This window comes from Gasterosteus aculeatus, chromosome 9 (assembly GCF_964276395.1).
Source record: "Gasterosteus aculeatus chromosome 9, fGasAcu3.hap1.1, whole genome shotgun sequence".
Lineage (NCBI taxonomy): Eukaryota > Metazoa > Chordata > Actinopteri > Perciformes > Gasterosteidae > Gasterosteus > Gasterosteus aculeatus.
Genome location: NC_135696.1, coordinates 19,098,907 through 19,122,073, shown reverse-complemented (window position 1 = coordinate 19,122,073; position 23,167 = coordinate 19,098,907). Strand labels below are relative to the sequence as shown.

Sequence of the window (23,167 nt, the reverse complement as noted above, 5' to 3'; positions counted from 1 at the left end):
TCTCTATTTTTATTTGAAACCACCAACTGTCATGTTAGCATCGTGGCTAATGATAGCAACGTGGTCGGTAGGTCCGTCTTTGTTTGTTTTTTGTTTTAACATTTGGTTAAAAATACAACTTATGGTCCTAAGAGGGTAAAGTTATAATTTGAGAGATTTCCTGACTTCATCTAGACACCAGGGTCAAACAGTCATGCTAACATGTTAAATATCGCTACGTGTTTGATGCTAAAGACTAGCATACTAGCATGTAAACTAGCTAGCTAGCCTCAGCTGTTAGAAGACCAATTCTATCCTCCCGCTGATGAAATTAAATACTCTAATAGTGACTGTAATAATCATTTCATCCCTTTTTTATTTCATAACATGGCAAATCGATGCTAAAAAGAAATGTCCCAAAACCAAATCGGTGTGCGACGTTATAAAATCTTCTAATTATGCTATAAAACCTTTCAAGGCTTAAAGTTTATTGATATTCATACTTTATTTTTGGTTATTTTATTAGAGAAGTCCTGATTCGGTAAGATATATTTTGCTTATTTACTTGTCATATTTCTCTTTCCTTTGAAAAGTTTGACAAGAGAAGAAAAATTGGGTTTTGCAGAAAAGACCCCTGAAGGAAATAACAAAAACAGCTTTTTGGGCATTGCTAACTCACTTGAGGTATTGCATCAGCACAACAAAAAAATGATATATCTGCAAATCGTTTTTAATGTCAGCCTCAAATTGATTGTCTTAATAATCTCAGCGTTCACAGAGAACGGCTGTTACAATTCCCCTATGCTGGCCCAAATATAATGTATTATTATTATCACATTAAAACAACAGACTTTAAAGAAAAGCAGCAAATGCTCACACTGGACTCAAAACACAATTTGCATAAATTCCCAAGGCCCAAACCATTGGTGCCAACATGTCAATCTCAAGCGCACCCACACATCCAATAACAAACTGTGCATCGTTATACTTTTCCTCCAACTCCTCCCTCCCCACACCTCCCCCTTCACCTTCTCTGAGACAGTGGTCCTCTGCAGTTGAGTGGCTCTCCTCAGCATGCAGACACCACCAGGACGCCGCTGCCACAGCCGTCGCTCCGGTCCAGCCACGCCACTACCGCCCCCCATCGCCCACGAAGGTGTTCGGTCCACAGGGGCACCTGAAGTGGACGCGGCGCCTGTTTCTGATGTGTGCGTCTGCGAGGAGCCAAACCAGGGTCGCGACCCGGGAGAGCTGAAGGAGAGAGGAGTTTAGGGATGAGTCCACCTGCAGCCTTCTGGCTGCTGCTGCTGTTTGCTGTCCGGTCATGTAAGGTAAGTAGATGCCCCCCACCCAAATCCAGCTTGATGTGCAGCGATAAAGACTAATTTAAATTCTTGCTTTGTTAAAATAAAGTCCTCTCTTTTTCATCAAATTAACATTTTTAAACCCTAAATATTTGACTTTAAAGCAAATCAAAAAAGTGAAGTTTGGTGGTAGTAAAAAACATGCCCTTGTGTGCATGAAAAATGCATTTATATCTCCAGAGAAGCACACCTTCTCAAAAAATCCCATTTGCTTTTGCGCTATATCTTTCTGAGCCTTTTTCTACAATGTGTCAAAATAAATGAAAGGCCGCATGCATCGACAGCATGAAAAAGACTCAATGAATATAACGTCTGCTGCCAGAGGAGTTCTGCCAGCGTCTCTGACTTCCAGTCACTCCTAAAATGATCAAGAATTCCCTTTACTGGGTTTCGTTCTCATCTTTTTCTTTGATTGTGGGTTGTGACGTGTAATCATTATGGCTCCTTGTTTGGGTCTCAGGCTTTCTATACCCTTCTGTGCTGTATTTTACAACTTGTGGTTTGTGGTTTTGCCCTGTGAAAACATACTATTATTATTTGTAATAGCAGCAATTGCAGTGAATACTTCCTAGAAATGAAATGGAAGAAACAGAGACCATAAATAAAAGCCTGAAGGCGATTCACACTGATCAGTAGTCACTCTATTGTGGCCCTCCATCTCCTGCCAACCGTGTTAGCCCCTAAGTGCTGCTGATTGAAATATTCATGTTAGTTCAACGTATTCGCTGAAGGGCTTCTTATGTATAATCCATGTGCATCCTGGGGGTTCTCAGACAAGAACGCCCGAGCAACTGGTGATGAGAACAAAGGCCAATAAAACATTTAGTGACAGGTGGTTAAATAGTCGACGCAAGGCGGGAACCACAGAGCAGCCGTGGGTTCTTGTGCTGTAGTTGCAGTTTCACATTGTCGTCTGGTTTTAAAACCTCTCACGCATCAGCTTTTCACCCCAGTGTTCTGAGAGGTTTTTGGACCACAGGCTCCCTTTTAACGGCTCAAAAAAAACATACCCAACATTGTTTCAGCAGATCGATGCCTTTATGACACATCCGTACATAAGATACGCCACACAGTTTGCTGTGCGTTACTTCTGCGTGGGGTCTCTTTCTGTAAAGCAGGGTGGAATACAGAGATATTTATGCAGTTATTGGAGTTTGATGTTTGTTCACAAGAGGGGTCTCGTGGGTCTACTTGATCTCAAACATTAAGCATTAACAATACATTGGGTCATATTTGCATATTGTCGCCTCCATCAAAGGTGCAGGCCCGGTTTGTTGGACTCCAAACAATGAGGAAGTAAAGCCAATGTGACAATAGAGACTAGCGACAGCTTTTGGGGCTAAGCTAATGATTATTTTAATTAATATAAATTGGTTCCCCACCTAATTATTTGTTCCATGAATTGTCAACAAATGGTGAAAAATGGCATAATTCCAGAAAAATCTTAATTTTATTCTCAACCAGAAAATATTTATTATCTCATGTGACAGAGAAAAATATGAACTCCTCACAACTAACTAACAGAGGCTGCAATTAGTGGTTGAAATATGTGATGGAAAAATGGCTTTTATCATCAACTTTTGTCTTTGCAAAGGGACCAAAAACATTTGATTTGAGTGATGTGTGAAATTTGAATCTCACAAAGCTGTAGATTGCTTCCATTCCGTGCTTCCATTGTGTCACATTCTGATATGATAAAGTTAAGTTTCATTCATGTTGTAGACAAAGTGTGCAAACAGACCCACAAACACCGGATTCATCGTGTTCACTGCGCACAATCAGTGTGTCGGGTGGAACTGGGACACCGCTGCAGCAGATCTACAAGCTCCTTTTGATCTGCAGTCCCTTGGCAGGTTGACATACAAACACCCCATAATACTCTACTGGCACATCGGCTCGATGTTATTTTGGGAATTTGTTGTCACCATGGAAACGCTGAAAGGCACAAATCAAATAAATCATTATCCGAACATTTTGTACTTCATCTCAGGTTCGGTTGGACTGAATGCGAAAGCGGCTGATGCGGCTTGAGGCTCGGGAAGGTTTTCCCACACGGGGGCAGCGTTGCTTCAGTCATGTCAGGCCAGATTATTGGGCTTTAATGTAGTAGTTTGCATTGACACAATATGTAGAGGAAAATAGAGAGAAGCCGAGAGGAAAAGAGAGAAATGTGCTCCCGTGCTCACTGAGTGTGTGAGGGAAATATGGAGACAAATGGGGGAAAAAGGCAGGAAACGGAGAAAAGAAAAGCGGATACATATTTAGCAGGTTTTTGTTATCTTACTTCCTCCATTGTCCGATTGTTCATTCAGGAAACATTCGGTTCGGGAGGAGAATGTGCTCATTGGATGGAGAAGTTGAGAGAATAGATGAGAGCATTAGTGGAAGGGAGCGATGGACGAGTGTCAGAGAGAGGGAGAGGGAGGGAGGGAGGGAGTGTTAAGGGAGAGGCAGGGAGTTAGTGGATAAATGAGACAGCAACGCTGGCTCAGCCACAGCTTCTCACTGCCAGGGGAAGGAAGGAGTCCAGGAAACGCACACACGCTCGCACACTGATGCGTGCAGGAGCATCTCCGCCAGCCTGAGTGGAGCCGCTGGATGTTTGGGCTTCACATGGAGACATCTGGAGTGACCTGCGCTCCGGGGTTTATCCTCTGACCTGTGGCGGTGCGGTAGAGGAGACTTTGACGGTGGGACGATCCCGGCGGTGTGGAGGGTTTCTTTTGGAGGAGGTGGTGGTGGTGGTGGGGGGGGGGTTTCTGGAGCTGAACACTCGCAGGCGTGAAGGGCAACGATTTAGCATGACTGCCGTGAAGAGTTCGGACTGCGTGTGAGAAAGAGCCAGAGTTTCTGTGTGTGTGTGTGTGTGTGTGTGTGTGCGTCAGGATGAGCGTTCCCATGTTAAAGATCGGCGCGGTGCTCAGCACCATGGCCATGGTAACTAACTGGATGTCCCAGACTCTGCCATCGCTGGTCGGACTCAACGGAACCGTCATTTCCTCCGAGGGCACGCACGAGCGGATCGTCAGTGTACGTATGCTGGAGACACACAATACAGACACACACCATGCATGAATAATTGCTCTCCCACAGACAAGAGATGTGCCTTTTTTGGTCACCTGAAGTTCCCCTTCGCTAGTATGTAGGAGTTATCTTGTGTTCTCAGTCGCATGCTTTGTGCGCATCAACACTCTCTGTGCACTGTCTCCGTGCACATCAATGCACGAGGTCTCTAGTGGGACGTTCTTTGCATTGGATTAGATTTATCTAGAACTGTTGTGGACTGCAAGTCAAAATCTAGGGATCAACACATTGAGAAACGTTTTGGCAGCATGCAGGAGATGTTTCATCTGCCCGTTGGTGCAGAAAATAGAGAAAAAAGAATTTAAAAAGATGCTTAGCACAGATTTAGATCAACATTTGCAACAAAAAAAAGAAGAATTTGCAAATAAATAAAAGATATTCTCTGTTTATATGTGTCATAAAGAACACATGTACAGTATGCACCAACGGCTACACACAACCACACACAATATGTAGTAGATATTATTCCCAGAGATGGCCGACTCACCTCAGTGGGACAGCCGGAAATTCGTTGCCTTGGCAACACGTTGACATGTAGATGCCGGACCGATGCACATGCATGACCACTGACTCGTGTGTGTGTGTGTGTGTGTGTGCGCGCGCTCGGGCTCTTGCATGATTTAGCTTTCCGGCTCAGGAGGCTCCTCACAGCTGCTATGTGGCGGCCCTTTGCAAGTTCAGCAAAGTGCACGTAGACGCCTACACACATCAAAAAAAATCAACACACACAAGATCTGGCTGAGGACATGTGGACTTGTCATAGGTACAGTATACAGTATATATGTATATATATACATTACTTTCTGCCATCTACTTTAGCATTTATTCCTAAAGTTTAGTTATGTGTTGTGACTTTTTATCCATTACTTAAAGCAACATGTTTAGACTGGCTGCTTGTTAAATAGGTTCCCATAGAGATCAGGTTACAGGCTTAATGCGTCGATGTGGTTATTCAATCAAATTGATTTTTAAATCTACTCCTCGATCCTTCAATGGACCCTTCGGCATTAAAAGGGCTGGCAAAATAGTCCAAGAATTACTCCCATCTGAAACAACACAACTATTTCAATACCTCTTTATAACTAAAAATGATATGAAATCAGTTTTATTGCATTGTTTCCATTTTAATGTCCTCACTGGTCTCATTTTGAGGCGTTTCTACTCATCCCCGGGGATGGATACGTAGCTGTTTGGTGAGCGTGAGATGAGGCGTCGCTACTCCTTCCTGGCAAAAGGAGTCAGCTTGCCCAACTGGTAGGAGACCCCGGGGAAGACCTAGCACACGCTGCAGGGATCACATCACCCACTGGCCCTGGGAACGCCTCCCCGACCCCCCACAATGAGCTGGAAAATGACACGGGTGAGAGGGAAGCCCGGGTCAGCCTGCCGGGCCTGCTGCCACGGCAACCCCATCCCAGATAAGTGGATGGAAAAGGATGGAGACGAGGGGTTATCTACACGATACCTACTAGGACCTAAAAATGGCTGCAGCTGCCTTTGGGGAGAACACCGGGAAGCTGGAAGTGGTCTCGTCTCCGGTCCGATCTCGAGCGCAGAGCTTACGAGACGCAACGCGCCGCTTGTTTCCTCTCTGCCGTCGGCTTTTGTCGTTCAGTTTGACCCAACGTTACATTTCCTTCTCAATCGATGGAACTGCGACTGCACCACGCGGTGCGTTCAGGCGGCCCGCGCTGCTAATATTGTGTGTTTTTCATTTTAAAAAATGTGTTTCGCATTTAAAGCATTCGTTTGTATGTTTAGTTCTTGTTCGCTGGTCGTCCTGTCTCTACTAAGCGTCTCTCTCTCTCTCTCTCTCTGTTTGCACTGATCACAATCAGCGAGTCGATTTTTATCATCTTTCCCTTGTGCGAAATGAGCCCTGAGGTGCCTTATGTCCTCCTCTGTTTAATTACATCGAGCAGTGGGAACAAACGATGCTTACATTCTCATCACATTCTCGTCCTCCTGTTTACCCTCCCGCCTCCTCCCCCCGCCTCCTCCCCCCGCTCACACCCGCCACCGTCAGCGCTATCGTAAATGGGACTTCAAGGTTACCACACCAAGCCCAGCTGATTGATCTACGTTTCCAATTGGACGTCCCTTTCTCCCCCTCTTCCCCCCTCTTCTTCCTCCCCCTCCTTTGCCTCCTCTCTCACGCCTCAACCCCCCCAGGCCTCCTCCTGTGTCGTTGTTCTTCCTCCTGGTTTGTGGGGCAGCTCCTAAATGTTAACGGGGCTGTAAGTGGGTCGAACTGAACATCTGCATGTTTGCTGAATTAATCACTTCTGAATTGGGTCCAACGTTCAGACCTGTGGGAACAATGGCCGCCGCCTGAGTCCTACCTAATGAGCTCCCAAATAACCCGCCAGAACACTCGGAAGCACAATAGTTGTTTTACAAATATTCCTAAATGTGGACCGCAGCCTGCAGACAACTCGATTTAAAACCTGCAACAGTGGATTCGGCTACTTTGAGGCAACAAACTGCAAAAACACAACGCAACATTTGTGCCACCTGATGAATTTTAGTACAATCTTGACTCTCTGTTTCCTCTGGTTTTGGTCTCCACCAACTCCTGACCTGCTTTGCTGCTTATCCGCCAAAGGCTCCGCTCTGTCTATACCAGCTTTGACCAGAAACAAGTGCAATTAGCACCTTCGTACACTAAAAAAATTCAGATAAACATAAAACATTTCTGTTCTTGCTTCCATTCGTCACGAGTTGAAATAAAAGATTTAAGATCTAAGATCTCAACACAAAAGATCTCCCCTTGCTAAGATCCCGCGTGCAATTAAAACAGCGTAATTATCACAGCGGTAACTCTGAAATGAAGTGATTTATCAGCTGCTGAACTATAACGAGGGCCACCGATAAGCACTCTTCTGGTCACCACCAGACTAGAGGAGGGGGGGGGGGGGGGGGCCTTGTGAGGCTGATTGGTTTTACAGCCTAATTCTCCAAATGACATTGGGGGCGGCTAATGGGAAAGAAATTAACATTTAGTGCACGGGCAACGGCTCCGGTGGACATCGCCGCAGTCAGCGTCACGCCCTCCGACATCTGTTGCGTTGTGAGATGAAGCCCCGCGGCCCAGAGCCCCTTCGGCGTAACCGTGGCGTTTAATCGGCGTCCTGATGCGCCGCACCTGTCGGACGGTTCGGCGATATTAAGTCACGCAGATTCAAACAAATTTCCTGCACAACATTTATTTTGTGAGCGTGGGGAAAAGAAGAGAGAGAAGGATTTACTCGTTCCATTCTTAGCTTTCACAATAAAACGACGTTTACGCTGTGTAAATGTAAACCAGAAGGAACTCAAAGCCACTCGGAGCGTTTTCTGAAATGAAACGTTATGAAATGAAAGCCCACAGGGCCTCAGGCTTTGCAACAAGTGAGACAGACTGAAAGGTTTTAATAGAAAATCTTCACAGGCACATGCATGAGGGGGGGGTGAGGACATAGCAGCAGATTTTGAGTTGCACCCAATACCTGATTTAGACACAGCTGTCCGTGGTGCAGTACGAGCATGATGAAATGCAAAGAGCACGCACTCTCCTTTGTCGCACGAAGGGACGCTAAAATCACAACATGCTCCACAGGAAGAGCTCCTCGAAATCCTGCTTCCGATTCACCAGTGAGGTGGAAGTAGAAGGAAAGGAAAATATTTGTCTTAATAACATCCTGAGATGCCGGTCAGTTGTATGACTCATTTGAAAAACACAACCAAAAAATAGGACATGTAACCTCTTCAAGGTCCTTGAATTATAGCTTCAATTTGGCTTCAAAGAGGCACAGCATAACTCACGGCCTCATTACTGCGCATTGTTATTTCCGTTGCATTGTCACACGTGGTACTATTATTCCTGTCGTGGCCCCTACGCCGATACAGTGTGTGCCTATTTAACACGTAGTGCGCCGGAGCTGAACGCCTGGAGGGAAGCAGGACCTGGCGGATGTCGCTCAGGGAAACATATTCCTCTAGTCGCTCTCCAGTGTTCGTGGCGCTGATGGTGTTTGCACATGGGTGAAGCATATTTGATGAAATTACAGGATGAAATCTGAGCAATTGTCTCATTTTGGTCCAAATGAAGTGGATGGAAACGGGCCCATTTCATGAATCAGATCCAGCTCCGATCATTTAGAGGTAGCCGGGGACGAACTGTTCATCAGTGGAAATTACAAGCTTGGCAATCATATTACACAAAGTTCATGTGAAACAAGTAATGCTCACTTTGCATTAGCTATTGATTATTTTCTCCTGTTAATTAAGTTATGTCGCTCGGATATCAAAAAGTCCAGTAGTTATAGAGCCCAATATCACAAATATGGCAATGACAAACGCCAGCGTCCATGGTAACTTTCCTTGTTTTGACGACGCAGAGATATTTGATTGGATTTTTATTACTGGTTTTAGAGGCTGGAATCTTTTCTTCCATTATCCCCATACCGATTATGTAATCACCAAGACTTTGACATATGTATTGTATTCATTGAACGCAGTAAGTGGGTCCTGCAGGAAATGTATTCAGAATATATAAGATGGAATGTAAAACCCAGACGGAAATGCATTAACAAACGTCTGTGTTTTGAATTGAATTAACGTGACTCGCATGTGCGCTTTCGCCAAAAGCCGACTTAACAAATAATAACTGTGGCTCCGCTGACCTCCTGTTCTGTGTGGGGGGGCCGTGGGCCTCCTCCCTGCTCCTCCTGCACTGACTCCCCAATGACTCTGTGTGCAGGGTTTGTACCCGGGCTCCGAGGAGGGCTGGCAGGTGTACAGCACGGCTTCGGATCCCGACGGCAGGTGTGTTTGCACGGTGGTCGCCCCGGCACGAAACCTCTGCAAACGAGACCCCCGGAGTCGACAGCTACGCATCCTGACTGAGCAGGTGTGTGTGTGTGTGTGTGTGTCCTGACTCTTGAGTGCACGCCCCCCCCTGCATGTTTCATTGGTCGAGATTGCGATGCAGCGCGGGGGAAAGACAGCTCACCGGAATGAAATATTCACCGGGCCGTCTCTTTGTTTTGACGCTCGCAGAAACAGACGCGAAGAGACACGTTTTCACTGAGCGACGTATGCAGGACACATCTGTATCTGCATCCTCCAAACACGCTAGAAAAGGGTTCAAACTGACACATCTGCATAAGAAGATGCAGCTCTGCGTGAGTGTTTCTTCCCATGCATGAATGTTTAAGAAGCTCATGCTTCCGGCTGCGTCATCACATTTATTGCGTCCCGAGAGACGTAATAAAAGTGATTTGTGACGCTGGCTGGTGAATAATTGAGTATGCGCCACGTACTCGCACATTGGAGACGCGTGCATCCCGTGTTCTCACCAAAGGAAAAGGCGTCGTATCACACTAACGATGACAACATGAGGGTTATTTTCATTCTGTGCTGAGGTTGCACCCCGTGCTCACGCCTCACACAGAAAGCTGCGTGAATTATCTTCCCCTTCCTCCTCCTTCTGTTCCTGTTGGGAGGCTCCTGTATTTATGAATCTTAATTAGCTCAGCACGTCTCTGGAAGTGACACCTTGATCCCACTGTGAGAGTGATTACTGTGTGTGTGTGTGTGTGTGTGTGTGTGCTCCTCTGATGGTTTACGCGTGTTTTGCTGTGTTACATATGTTTGTTTGCATATCACTTCTGCATATGTGGGTCATTTTTTTTAAGTGCATTATCTGTTTTATTCTGGTGCTTAAAATGAAAATGAAGTATGCGTCAGCGGCTCAGGTTGCTTAATGAGAGGAAGCGTGGGAGGGTTTGTTTCTTCGCTTGCGTTAAATGGATCTAATGAGAAGCTTCTTCAAAGAGAAACCCGATGAGTGTGACTTTGGCGCCGTCGCGTTCTCCAGCCGATAATATCAAAGGGTCGGTTGACCCCAAACAAAGGATGCGCAAAACTTTTCCTCACACGCTCGCACTTCGATGTGTCCCTGAGGTTTCTGCTGCCTCTCCTTTGAAGAGATGAGGTGGCTTTACTAGATATCATAAAGGTTCAGGAGTAATCTGGCTTTCCAGACTCAGATCACAGGGAAGACATTTGTGCTCTTCAGAGGGTGGATTTTTATGACTTTCCTTGAAGCCTTAACTTGTCTCCTTTCCTCATAAGGTTGACATTTTTAGTTCATGCTGAAATATATATAGTGGGTTATATAGTGGGTTCATATATATATTCATACCGACACACGTTGATCCCTTGAATTTGAATCTTCACCACTGGGTGAAAATTCTCATTTGCACAACACTTTACACCAAAGCTTGAGCTGTAAAGTGTGTATTACATTGTTATTATTATTGTATTTGATGCTAATTAGTAAAGGCTGAACTAATGCTAAATAACACACGTGAAATATATATTTTTAACCACCCTTTAAATATTCCATCAAATCAACACTCATATGCATATAAATAAATAATAGGGAGAAATCAGAGTAATAATATATAATCAAATCAACGTCCGGCTGTGCGTGTGTGTGTGGGTCTGTGTGTGTGTGTCAGGTGCAGAATGTGAGTCAGTCCATGGAGGTGGTGGACCTGCGGACATCCAGAGACCTGCAGTACGTCCGAGACTCGGAGCCCCTGCTGAGAGGAGTGGACGGACGTTTACACACTCACGTCGCCAACCCCTACGGTCTGACAACCAGGGGCCTGCAGGTAAACACACACACACACACACACACACACACACACACGCAGTGTAAGACAGTCGCTGTAGGGAACACATAACCTTTGGTGTGAAAAACATTGATTTCACTCATGCCAAGCTGAAGGTTCCTGCACGCGCTCAGACACGCGAGCATCTTTCATGAAGGGTGGGGGGGGGTGTTCGTCTTGAAGGGTCACGTGGCCTCCAACATCATCACATCACAATATTGCTACGTGAAACTAACGCCCCAAAGCCGAAGGAGAACACTTGAAGCGTAGCGTTTTTTTCTGGGAAGAGAAGAGAAAAAGAGCGTAATAAGCTGTCTTTTATTCAGGGAAATCTTAATGCGTCGGACTTCTTATATTTGGAGTATTAATCTCATCCGTGTGTGTTTCCTGCCGCGGTGCCGCCGGCAGGCGTCTCTGCCAACTACATAAAAGAAAGACTGCAGGCAATCTGAAGATTATCTGTGGAGCTGTGGAGAGTGGAAGGATGTGAGGAACGAGGAGCGAGTGATCCAAACACTCAAATCAGCTGTGACGCTGCTTGTTTAATGCCTGCTGGTGGCGGCCGAGGACTCACAATGACACCGGTGGTCTTATTGGGTCTTGGACTTGATAGTGAAAAGTGGGCTGAATGTGGTTGAGAAGTGAAAGTCTTTTGGGGATACATGTTATAGGTGTTTGACAGCATTCTATATTTCATTTATTTTTCAGCCTGTAGTGAGGACATGCGTCACATTTTCAACTAAATTTGGATCGTGTTCAAACTCGATGTCTTTTGATGTGCAAATCACCATTTCAGAGCTCACCGGGTCCCGCGAACATTTTTGGGCCGGACTTCAGACTCTGAGCGTAATGATGCGGTCGGACCAGATTGTTATTCCCTTCAGTAAGGAAGGAGGCAACGAGAGTCACTTCTGCACTTTAATTAAGTCAGAACTGGTTCAATGTGAGCTCACGTGAGATGTAATAAACGTCCCGAGTAACCTCGGAGTGGCCTTTAATGCTGGCGTCAGAAACAGAAAGGCCATAAATACAGTGGAAGCAATAAAGGGACTCGTATTGGTTTTATTTGACACCGCGTCTCTCCTCAAAGCTGTTACGCTAATCCATTGATGGCTTTAGCGACATATAACAGTTTACGGCTAACGCAACAGAGACTCCTTTTACAATTCAATTACAGCCTCATTAATACAAACGTTATCAGGCCGGGGCATCGGCCGGAACAACCGGTAATGAACCCGCTAAACAATTCTTCCCAGATCCGGAGAATCACTGCAAGCTCATTGATTTAATGCGACATGTGGTCGGCTGGATATCGCAGCAACTACAACCGCAAAGGGTTCTGACGGTGCCGCCTCGAGGGGCCCGGTACCGTTACCTGGTTATAGACTAATATGCCAGGTTTTTAAAGGCATCAGATGTCATGTGACCTGGACTGATAGGAGTCTAAAAAACAAACACACACACACACACACATGCCTCCCTTCTCCAAATAGAGAGTGTTTCTGCCTCCCCGTAAATCCATTCTGCCTTTCATCTTCTGCCGAGCATCTTCTTAACAACATCGCAGGGCTCAGGGGTCTGTTTTTAAGTTTTCATGCAGTTAGCTTATGTGTGTGTGTGTGTTTATCTGGGTGTGTGTGTGTGTGTGTGTGTGTTTGTTGCTCCTTGGGGGTTTGCACAGTCATAAGCTTTTGCCTTCGTACTGAGCGGCAGAACTGGTGAATATTGATGCGACGTGCAGCTACAGTGGGTTCATCAATAACCAAACAGTGTTTGTGTCCCTCAGGAGGAGGGAAACAAGGGGGACGGAGGAGAGGAGGTCAAACCGAGACATTAAGACGGGCTCAGAGACGGAGGTTTGGATGGAGGAGTAATGGGGGGAGGGGGGACATGGAGAGGAAGAGATGGCTTGTTGCTTATTACCATTTTCCCTGCAGGAGGGAGGCGCGAGAGGAAGGAGCAAAGGGGGGTGAGAGGGGAGGTAAAGGTTAGGCAGAGAGAGGGGGGGGGATGAAAGAGTGAAACCGGAGGGGAGAGATTAGAGGGAGATTAAGATGAAGGAGGAGGACACTTTGCAGGGGGGGGATTAACTAGGTAAAGTGTTTATTACCATTTAACGGACCGTGACATTTTGCAGCATTTTGCAGGGATTGATGTTGACGCTTATTAATACATTTACAATTACGTACGAGTGGCGATGCCAGAAAAAGAAGCCAGAGGTCCCGATGTGGGGATGTGAGGGGAGGGGCTGACTGCCAACTCGCTGTGAGGTGTTCCGACGTGATGATACGGTTTTGGTCTTCTTCTTTTGACACTTCTTTTAATCCTGGGATCCAACCCAGCTCTTTGCTCACAGCAAACTGTTCCTGTGGGATGAAACGACGTCAGAGTGTCCAGACTTAAAACGGGGAAACCAAAGTGGTGTTTTGGGTCATTTATGAGGCACATGTCGGGGCATATATTGCACATTAAATATGAATCTTTCTTCGAGTGGAATAAGTTCACTGTGTCAAAAAACAAAATGAATTGAACAAAAACAACGGTAAAATGAAAATAAAGAGCTGCCTTTGGCGGTCTGATGTGTGGAGGCTCAACGTGGTCCGTCAGGTCCCCTCCTCTCTGCAGAATGTAGGGATTAAAAACACATCAAAGGAACCGGCTAATTGATTTGTGTGTGGGCCTTTTTTAAAATATATTTTTATATATTATTAAGGGTAATAAAAGGGAAAGCACCTGATCACTGCTGCTCTGGTGCTGATTGGAGATCTGCACCAGAAGCACAGGACAGCAGCTCAGGCTGATATTATAGGATCACAACACCAGTGTAGATGTGAAGGACTCGATGAATATATTTTGCCCAAATGAAGAAAGGTTTAATTTAAAAAAGAAAAGAGGAGGAGAAGAAAATGAACCGTTTAAAAAGTTTAAGATTCATTCATCATTCAGATTGTACTCGCAACAAATCCTTTTTTTATGAATAATGAATAACAGAGCTGGTGCTTTTATTCCTGTTGCTGCAGGTAGTTTGTCGGACACTATTTGAATCACACAGTGACATTCATTTTTAGAGTAATGCTTGTTTCCTGCGACCTGCATATTTCTGGTAATAAAAAAACAACGTCCACATCCAAGTGGAAGCCTCCTCAGCAGATCAACATCTGGCTCCGGAGGGAGGAGTGAGGACCTGAAGCTCTCTTCATCCCCACCCTGACCGATTAACCCCTTCTGTCTTTAAGGAGCTGAAGGGCCAGATGTCCCAGCTGCGACCCCTCCTGTCGGTGGTGGAGCAGTACCGGCTGGATCTGCAGACGCTGGCCGCCCTGCGACTGGAGCTCCTCAACCTGTCCGTCGTCCTGACGGCCATTCAGGAGGAGATCGGGGCGTACGACTACGAGGAGCTCCAGCGGAGGGTCCTGCTGCTGGAGACGAGGCTGCACGGCTGCATGAACAAACTCGGTATTGACGTGGGGAACATTTGAGGGAATATCCCTGATGGGGCAGGAGACGTTTCTTGTAAATTCTTTTGGCGCCAGCCTGTTTTACTTTGTGGACGTCATGTAGTTTCAGGTAAATTAAAATAAGGTCAACAAACTGGCCACGTGATCTCGACAGGCCACATCGCTCACTCCAATATGAGCTTCACTATATATGGAAATATCTGATTTAACGCGCCGCGTCCGTCCTTTTGTTCGCAGGTTGTGGTCGCCTGACCGCAGTTAGTACCCCAATCACCGTGCGAGCCTCGGGGTCCCGCTTTGGCTCCTGGATGACTGATGCAATGATTCCCAGCTCCGACAGCCGGGTAGGTGAACTCTGTGTGTGTTTGTGAGACGCAGTGCTGGCCTAAATGGTATTGTTGATTGTCACAGTCTTCAACCAATCGGATCTTTATTTTGGGCGTATTCTTTGGCGTTAACGGGCGCCCTGATTGGTCCGTGGGCCGGCGTGACTTCTGTCAAACAGGAAGCCAGCTAGCAGATCTTGTTAAAGATCTTGTTAAATAAGAGTTCCGGTTGAACTTTGTTAAATAGTGAACCGCTTTTCCTAATTGAACTGCTTTTGTGTTTTTACAGCTACAGTTGCATGGTAATTTTTCCATCATTTTAAATGTCACATTGTTATTTTATGGAACAAATAATGACCTGCAACTGGCGTCGTGATAAGGTCATTCAGCCTTGGTGAGACGGCACAGAAGGTCCAGGTAGAAGATGCACGGCCCGCCGCTGACACACAGTGAGTCAGCGGTTGTAAACGTGGTCAGAAGGTGGTTAAGCGCTATATTTCCCTTCATGCATTTGTCTTCCCCCCCCCCCCAAGATGACTCCCAGGTGCACTTTGTCTTCTCTCGCTAGAAAGCGTCGCCCCTTTCCTGCACACACACACACACACACACACACACACAGGGCCCTTATTGCGCTAGTTGTCAAGGCGACTGTCTCCCAGTTGCCAGGTGTGATTTGTATCGCCATGGTGACCCTTGCCTGTTCCCTATTAGTGCCTCTCCTCGGTGATGAGAAGGGGCTGTATGCAGCAGCAGCAGCCTTTTGTTTCCCAGTGACCGTGTGACTGTCTCAGTCTCAGGTCTCGATCCCTCGTCCCAGCGTCTGTTTGCTTGTTTGTTCAAAGACTAAGACGCCTTTTCTCTCTTTGTGTTAATGTGCACTACACACATTCAGTAAACAAGGAAGAGAAAGTCAAAAGATGTAATTTGCAGAAATCACTTTTCAATCTTAAAGGAATCCTGTGCAGCTCTCTCGTAAACAAACTTGTTATTTTTTGATTTAGTGTTTATCGCTGACATTTCTAAGGAAAGTTGTACGTGCAGCGATACGTCTCTGCAGTGAACTTGATGCGGTACGTTTCTCTCTCTCAATAAATCCAAACACAAATAAAAGCAGTGTTTTCTCGGATTGAACACGTAGGTGCAGGTGACAGCATTTCATAAGGTCGTGACGACAACGCTGCGTTCGAACTACGAGCAACGACTGCGTTTCATCACAAACCGGTGACATTGAGCTACAAAGTGAGGATTATTTTTAATATTTGTCTGATAAATATTTTCTTTATCAGTTAAAATAAAATCCTGCAGATCGTCAACATGTATGTCATCAGTGAAAGCTGTTTGGTACCGGCGACACACACAGACACACTGTAGATCCTTCTCATACATCTTTTGGTATCCATGACTACAGCGTCTGCACGGTTTGGCATTTATGAATTCTTTATTAGCTCGTCAGTGTTTTGTGCTTTGTGCACACATTGTAACTCGCACAGTCGCACGCACGCACACACCTGTCGCTGTCTTTGAGAACAGCTGCTGAGGTGTGGATGTCCTCCGATCTGTCAAGATGTCTCTGCCGGAACAACAGAGGGAGGTAAAGAAAGAAGGAAGAGAATTAAGTCGGCTGGTGAAGAGGTGTGAAGCAGGAAAAGAGTGGGTGGACAGAAAGAGGAAGAAATGGAGGAGGGGGGGGGGGCTGATTAAAAGAGCTGCAGTCGGGACGGACAGGACGGATGGTGTGAAAGCAGCATGGGAGGCTTCATCAGTCTGAATCAAACGCATGGTTGTTTAACTTCGGCCTGCGTCGACACACGGTTTCAGGTCTCTACATTCGCTAATGATCAGTCAATGAAGTAAGTTGCGATTGTAGAAAATAACACTAAATATGAGCACAGAACCAGAGCTGTGGTCTTAGTTCTTCACCTTTAACCGTCGTGGTGTTGTATCAGGACAGACGGAATCGGTTCCTATCCACCAGGCCGGTGTGGAGCAACAACTCCCGGCTCACTTTCCGGAACGGTTGCATAATCAGCGTCTGTGGCTTGTTTACATCGAGCATGTGGAGCGTCTCAAATGTGAGACGATTACAGCTGCCGGGAAACAAAGGGACCCCACGTCCTTTGGAACGCAATTTTAAAGGGAATTAAAACATAGAGGAGCTCCATCAGATTAGCTGGTGGAGCAGGAAATGGTTGGAACTAGAAGCGTTTGGAGGAGAGAGGGAGGGAGAGAGCAATCGGCATCGCGAAACCTTGAGTCAAGCCTCGGTTAAAAACTGTTATTGAAGACCCGCAGAATCACGGCAATCAGCTGCCTTTGTCTGAATGAATTCTACAACTTCTACTTCTTCTACATTTGATGTTTTTAATTGTGCTGCCACCAGCGACTGCAGCGATTTCCTTTCCTTTGACCCACGACACCAAGGGCTCCTCTGGTCGGGTCCGTCTCTCCTGGCCTCTGCTCCTCTCTGCTTGAGGGGAGAATGATGCGCATCTTTTCCCCCGAATGCGCTCCTTCTCCCCCTCTCCCGCTCTCTCCCTCTCCCCCTCTCTCCTTCTCCCTCTCTCCCCCTCTCCCGCCAGCGCTCTCTGCTCTCTTCATCTGTTTTACCCCTCGTCCCTCTTTGGCTGATTCATCCTCCGCGATGGCGATGCAAAAATCCCCCCCCCCCCCCCGTCCCCCCTCCGTCCTCTTGCTCCTCCGGGGACGCCTGAAGACTATGGAGGATGCAGGGACAGGGCCATCCAGCTGGTTTTATTAGCTGAAGCTGCGAGCTGAAGCCCCTCAGCAGTCGGTGACTCACGCAGAAAATAAAATGAACTAATTCGCCTATTCTCATTACAGTAAAAACTACTGGCTGGTGTGAATTCGCCCAATTACGATAACGAACAAGTAGTATTAAAATCCACCACCATAGAAACGTAGTTAATGCCGAGCTTAGGAGTAATACTGCAGGTTTTAGAAGTAACGCTTCCTGTGAATATGCCAACTTTTGTGGCTCGACCAGCTTGTTTCTTTTTTTTTTTTTTAAAAAGCACAACCCTCTGAGCTCATCGGATATCCCCCTCGCCGCGGCCCCATGCACACCTCTTTGGCAGGTGGAGAAGTCCAAAGCCCGACCGACCTGCTTTGCGTCCGGTCACGGCTGCTAAGCTATGATCAGACGTGTAGAGAGAGAGAGTGGTCCGCTGTCACTGAGTTCACAGGCCTGAGCACGCAGCTTCTTCCTCCGTCAGGTGTGGTCGATGGACGGGTACTACAAGGGCCGGCGTGTGCTGGAGTACCGAACCATGGGGGACTTCACCAAGGGGCAGAACTTTGTGCAGCACCAGCTGCCCCACCCCTGGGCGGGGACCGGCCACGTGGTCTACAACGGGTCGCTCTACTACAACAAGCACCAGAGCAACATCCTGGTAGGAGGCTGGTCGCCGTGGAAACGCAGGAGGGGGGAGAGAACAGCAACGGCTGGAGAGGTGACCCGGGTACCTTGTCGTTGCAGGTGCAGTACCACTTCCGCTCCCGCAGCGTGATGCTGCAGCGCAGCCTGAGCGGAGCCGGATACAACAACACCTTCCCCTACAGCTGGGGGGGCTCCTCCGACATCGACCTCATGGCCGATGAGATGGGACTGTGGGCCGTGTACACGTCCATCCCCAACGCCGGGAACATTATGGTACGGTCACGGAACAAAAAAAACACAAAATGTGTGCAGATGGAAGCCACTGATGTGTTGGTTCCACTCTGGACTCTTTACCTTCAAGTCATAAACTCCCATTGCTTTTAAAAATCCATCAAAACAGCCGCGTGGAACATTGTGAGCTGTCATAATCGACACCAGGTGCTAACGTAGCTTTGCATAACCTGCCTATTTGATTATAATGACACAGCAAGTTAATCATTTCAGTGGAAAAACCTACACAAAAAAAAGAAAAATATACTAATATACACGGCCTATAATATATAAAAGAGATTGTACACAAGTACAGCATGTGATTAGGTGCAAAAGTCTCATTAAATTCAACAAACAAGAGATTATAGAAAAAGGAAATTTGGAGATTATTGTCTTACGCAGCAGCAGCCCCCCCTTCAATCGGTTTTTAATTGGATTTTTTTCAGAGGACAGGAAGTGTTTTGCTGTCTTTCCGTCTCTGAGCGCCTCGCTCTCTGCCCGCAGGTGAGCCGCCTGGACTCGCGCTCGCTGGAGGTGCTGCGGAGCTGGGACACGGGCTTCCCTAAGCGCAGCGCGGGGGAGGCCTTCATGATCTGCGGCACCCTCTACGTCACCAACTCCCACCTGGCCGGGGCCAAAGTGCACTTCGCCTACCACACCAACTCCTCTACCTACGAGTACACCGACATCCCCTTCCACAACCAGTACTCCCACATCAGCATGATGGACTACAACCCCAGGGAGAGAGCGCTGTACACCTGGAACAACGGACACCAGGTGCTCTACAACGTCACGCTGTTTCACGTCATCAGGAGCGACGGCTAGCTCGACGCAGAGTGAATGTAACAAGAAAAAGAAGAAGAAAAAACAGTTATTGTACGGACGGAATTGGTCATTACAGGACAATGCAACTTGCAACGCACAAATACTCACTCACACACACACACACACACACACACGGTTGGCCCATCATGTCAACACGGAAAAGATGACGTTCTGTGTTTGGGTGACTTGAAGCCGGCGACAGCTCGTAAGTAAGCGCACTAAAGGTCACACAGAGGTCGTGGCGGTGCAGAGGAGGATTGACGGAAAGGAGGCAGACGGTTGGAGCTCATCCGCGTTCTGCTGAGTTTCATCCCACGCGTGTCTCCAGGATTGATTTCGGACGTCGGGGGTTGCGTCGTACCCACAAAAATAAAAATAAAAATCGGTTCCAGCTTGTGACTTGAATTCCAACCGGCTCCAAGCGTGGAGGAGGACCTGATGGAGATGTTCTGGGTTCGTGATGTGATCGTGGACGTGTTCAGTCAGCATGGTTGTTCCTTCAATAAACATTACTGTCAAACTTGGTCTGGACTGTCTTCTCTGTTCCGGGGCAGAGACGGTGGAGAGGTGAGGTCATTTGCCCTGAGAGAAAACAAAGGCATAAATGTAGACCGCGACATCCAAGACCCCCCCCAGTAGATTAGCTGTTGTTAAAGGCCGGATGACAATACGAACACTGGAGATAGCATCACCTCATTCATAGTCCCAATAGAGACGAAGTGTACCAAGCGAGTGGGCCCCGTGCCCAGCGGACCCCCCCTCCCCTCCCCGGGCAGAGCTGTGTTAACCAAACGCCCAGAAGTGGCAGCTGTGGCTTCTCGCGACCTCTGTGACCTTTAGTTTTCTGTCACAGAGTCTCGTAGAAAGGACGGCTTCTCTCTGCTTCTATCGAGTCTGGTTGATCCGAGCTGAGTGGCCGAGGGTCTCGGTTCGAGCACAGACGCAAAGGTGAAAATGCTCATTATAGTCATTATAGTGGTTTTATGTGCTGCAAACGGAGCTCCCCCCCACACACACACACACACACACACACATGTTGTAGATCCAGAAAAGAGGTTCAGAAGAAGAAGAAGAGTATTTGCGTCTCACTGAGCATCAACGGACCCTGAGGGGGCTCGGCCACGGCTGGATCCACTTCTGGAGACACCACCAGTGGCCATTCTGTTGCCGTGGTGATGGTAACGACGTTGTGTCCGACAACAGGTCACACTTGAAACATCCTCCGGCAGGATTTTCCCTCCAGCTCATTTTTTATTTAGAGACCTTTTAATGACTAATAATTACATTCTTAAATGACAAAAATTGAATCGGAACCTCTTCACGCAGGTGCATTAATAACCGTGGTACCAAGGGGGGGGTCGATGCAATCTCGTGTGTCAATAAACTGTGAAGTTCACATGTTTCTCAAAGACTAGAAGCTCTCCTGAACAGGTGCGCCGCTGCACCTCTTCATTTCCTCTCCTATCCACCGTAATTAGTCGATTAAATCCTCAACGAGGCGACGCTCATATAATTACGGCGCTTATACAAACGCCTTAACCAGGTTTTCCATTCTCGCTTCAAGGTCGCGCCGCGAGAAACGACGGAGCCGGTTGTTAAAGCCACGTCCGGATCGATTGAATTAAATTGCGCCTCACTCTGGGCCCTGCGGGGGGGGATGGCGAGGGGGGAGAGCGGGGGGAGGGGAGGAGGATGTCGACATCTCTCGGTAATAGAAAACAGCAGTCTGGTTTACGGCGCGTGGCCGCGCAGCGCTGTGTTCCTCTTTTGTAGACTACGGGTGTAAAAATGTGCTTTTACGATACTCGCAGGACCACATCGATACGCCGCTCGGCCTTCAACCTTGACGTCGACCTCCTGAGTCCTTCCCAATCACGACTCTTCTCCTCCCTCTTCGGGCCTCCAGCGTCCTTGGAGAGAAATGCTTCTCCTCAGTTTCTCCACATGTTTGTTTTGATGGATTCATATGTGTTAAAAGTATTAATCATCGCCGCCCTCACCGATTTCTAACCGTCGTATCAGCTGCAGCTCTATTGAAGCTGATGAAATGCAATCAAAACACTTTTAATTTGTTTAGTTGGTGATTTGAAGAGATTTTTCTTTCATATCTCCGCCATTTTATGCTCGATTAGGAAACGTGATCGGCTGTGACTAAAATAATAGCTTCTAGGTGAACAATCTCCGTTCCCATTAAATTAATACCAAATGACATCGCTCGCTTTTTTTTTCACACGATATGAAAGTGTTTATTGGGTCTGTAGGTGTTTAGCGTCGCAGTGTGATGCCGCGGCACACGCCTCACCCAACAAGTCCGTCTGCTCCGTGAGCCCATTGCTGCTCACTTTGGACACCGTCCTTTTTGTGGACGTCTCTAACGTTGTCTCCCTCTCTTTTTTTCCCTTCTCCCTCCCCCTTGGTTTGCCACCTCCCTGCTGTCTCTGGCGAGGCCCGAGTCGCCTTGGCACTGTCCCCCCCTCCGGATCCCCTCCCTGGATCCCTCCTCCCCATCCATCACCATCCTTGGCTCAGATTTTCTGCATCGTGGAAGAGCTTCTCCGGAAGACCCGCCGGAATTCCACACAGGGACACGCAGTCATGCAGACAGACACACACGCACACACACACACACACACACGCACACGCTGCTTTCGTGCAAACACACACATCCTCAGACAAAACGTTGCCCGATGTATCATTTTTTACCTCCTCACTTATTCATCTCCATCCGTCCTTCAATCCATCGGCTTCGGCCCCCTGACTGATAAATAATTTACTTCTGTTAAAGGAGACCACCTGGGGGGGGGCCAGAGGGGTGGGGGGGACCGGAGAGAGCTGAGGAATGAAATCCCGACATGGAGGAGGAGGGACACGCAGACACGCGACCCCGGGACCACGTCTTTAATTAATAACGGAGGGCCCGGGCCTGTTGGAGGACCGCGGCTGGATGAGGAGGAGGACGGGTCCCTTCTCCTGGATGAGAGGAGTGTGAGGGAGAAGAAGAGAGGCATTAGGTTCCACCCGAGCTGTTGTTCTATAAATAGAAGTCAGGGCGCATTGGGGAGGGGGAAGCAGCCAATTCGAATCAAGCTGCGCTGCCACTGGTGAACCCTCAGACACACACACACACACACACACACACACACACACACACGCACCTGTCAGACTGGCTGGCGTTGTCACCTGGATCATCTCTCCAGAGCTCCACGAGGTGCTGCACAAGTCGTCTGGGCCTGGGGGGGCGAGATAGCAGCAGCGAAATAACAAATTGTTTCACACGTTTTCTGTCTAGTTTAGATGCTTCAGAGAAAATCTACTTTAATAAAGAGGTTGCACTCCCCCCCCCCCCCCCCCCCGCCATGAGTCCAGGCCCCACTTCGTAAATCACATATAAAACTCAATAAGGAGGGACTAAGTGAAAGAAAAGCTCAAAGAGTAATTGAATCACCCCAAAGTGGTCGTCGATGAATCGCTGGCTCCTCGTATCCACGTGTGCCGATGATTTCATTGATGGCGTCGTTACAGACGGAAACAGAGCGTAGCTCGTATGAAGATGCAGGGTTGAGGTTTTCCTTCGCTGTTCCAACGAAAGCAACAATAATCAATCACATGCTAAACTGCTGCATCAGCCAACTTTGAGTTTTAAAAGCAGTAAAACTTAAACGCAGATGCAAAACGCTTGCTTACACAAAACAAACTGCACGCAGATCGCAGCGCAGAACCGCCGATGGAACATAAACCCTAAAGCGAGGCGGCGGATGGATGACGGATTTTGTTATTGTGTCACGCGTACGAATATATTAAG

At 47.4% G+C, this 23,167-nt stretch overlaps 1 protein-coding gene across 2 annotated transcripts; it reads left to right on the top strand.

The window, feature by feature from the left end:
• Positions 1 to 1,017: 1,017 nt before the first annotated feature.
• On the top strand, positions 1,018 to 19,885 carry LOC120825561 (noelin-2). Of its 2 annotated transcripts, none has more exons than XM_078079547.1 (8): positions 1,018 to 1,310; positions 9,169 to 9,318; positions 10,934 to 11,089; positions 14,326 to 14,545; positions 14,785 to 14,891; positions 18,107 to 18,283; positions 18,370 to 18,543; positions 19,045 to 19,885. In XM_078079547.1, exons 1-8 carry the CDS (start codon positions 1,254 to 1,256, stop codon positions 19,363 to 19,365), a joined length of 1,362 nt encoding a protein of 453 aa, XP_077935673.1. In that variant the 5' UTR covers positions 1,018 to 1,253; the 3' UTR covers positions 19,366 to 19,885. The 2 variants fall into 2 exon arrangements, with proteins under 2 accessions (XP_077935673.1, XP_040043154.2); XM_040187220.2 differs by lacking the exon at positions 1,018 to 1,310 and adding an exon at positions 3,804 to 4,373.
• The last annotated feature ends 3,282 nt before the right edge of the window (positions 19,886 to 23,167 follow it).

Coding starts and splice junctions, on each gene's coding strand:
- LOC120825561 (XM_040187220.2), top strand. CDS start 4,230: ATGAGCGTTCCCATGTTAAAGATCGGCGCGGTGCTCAGCACCATGGCC. Junction 4,374..9,168: donor CGCACGAGCGGATCGTCAGT/GTACGTATGCTG, acceptor CTCTGTGTGCAG/GGTTTGTACCCGGGCTCCGA. Junction 9,319..10,933: donor TACGCATCCTGACTGAGCAG/GTGTGTGTGTGT, acceptor TGTGTGTGTCAG/GTGCAGAATGTGAGTCAGTC.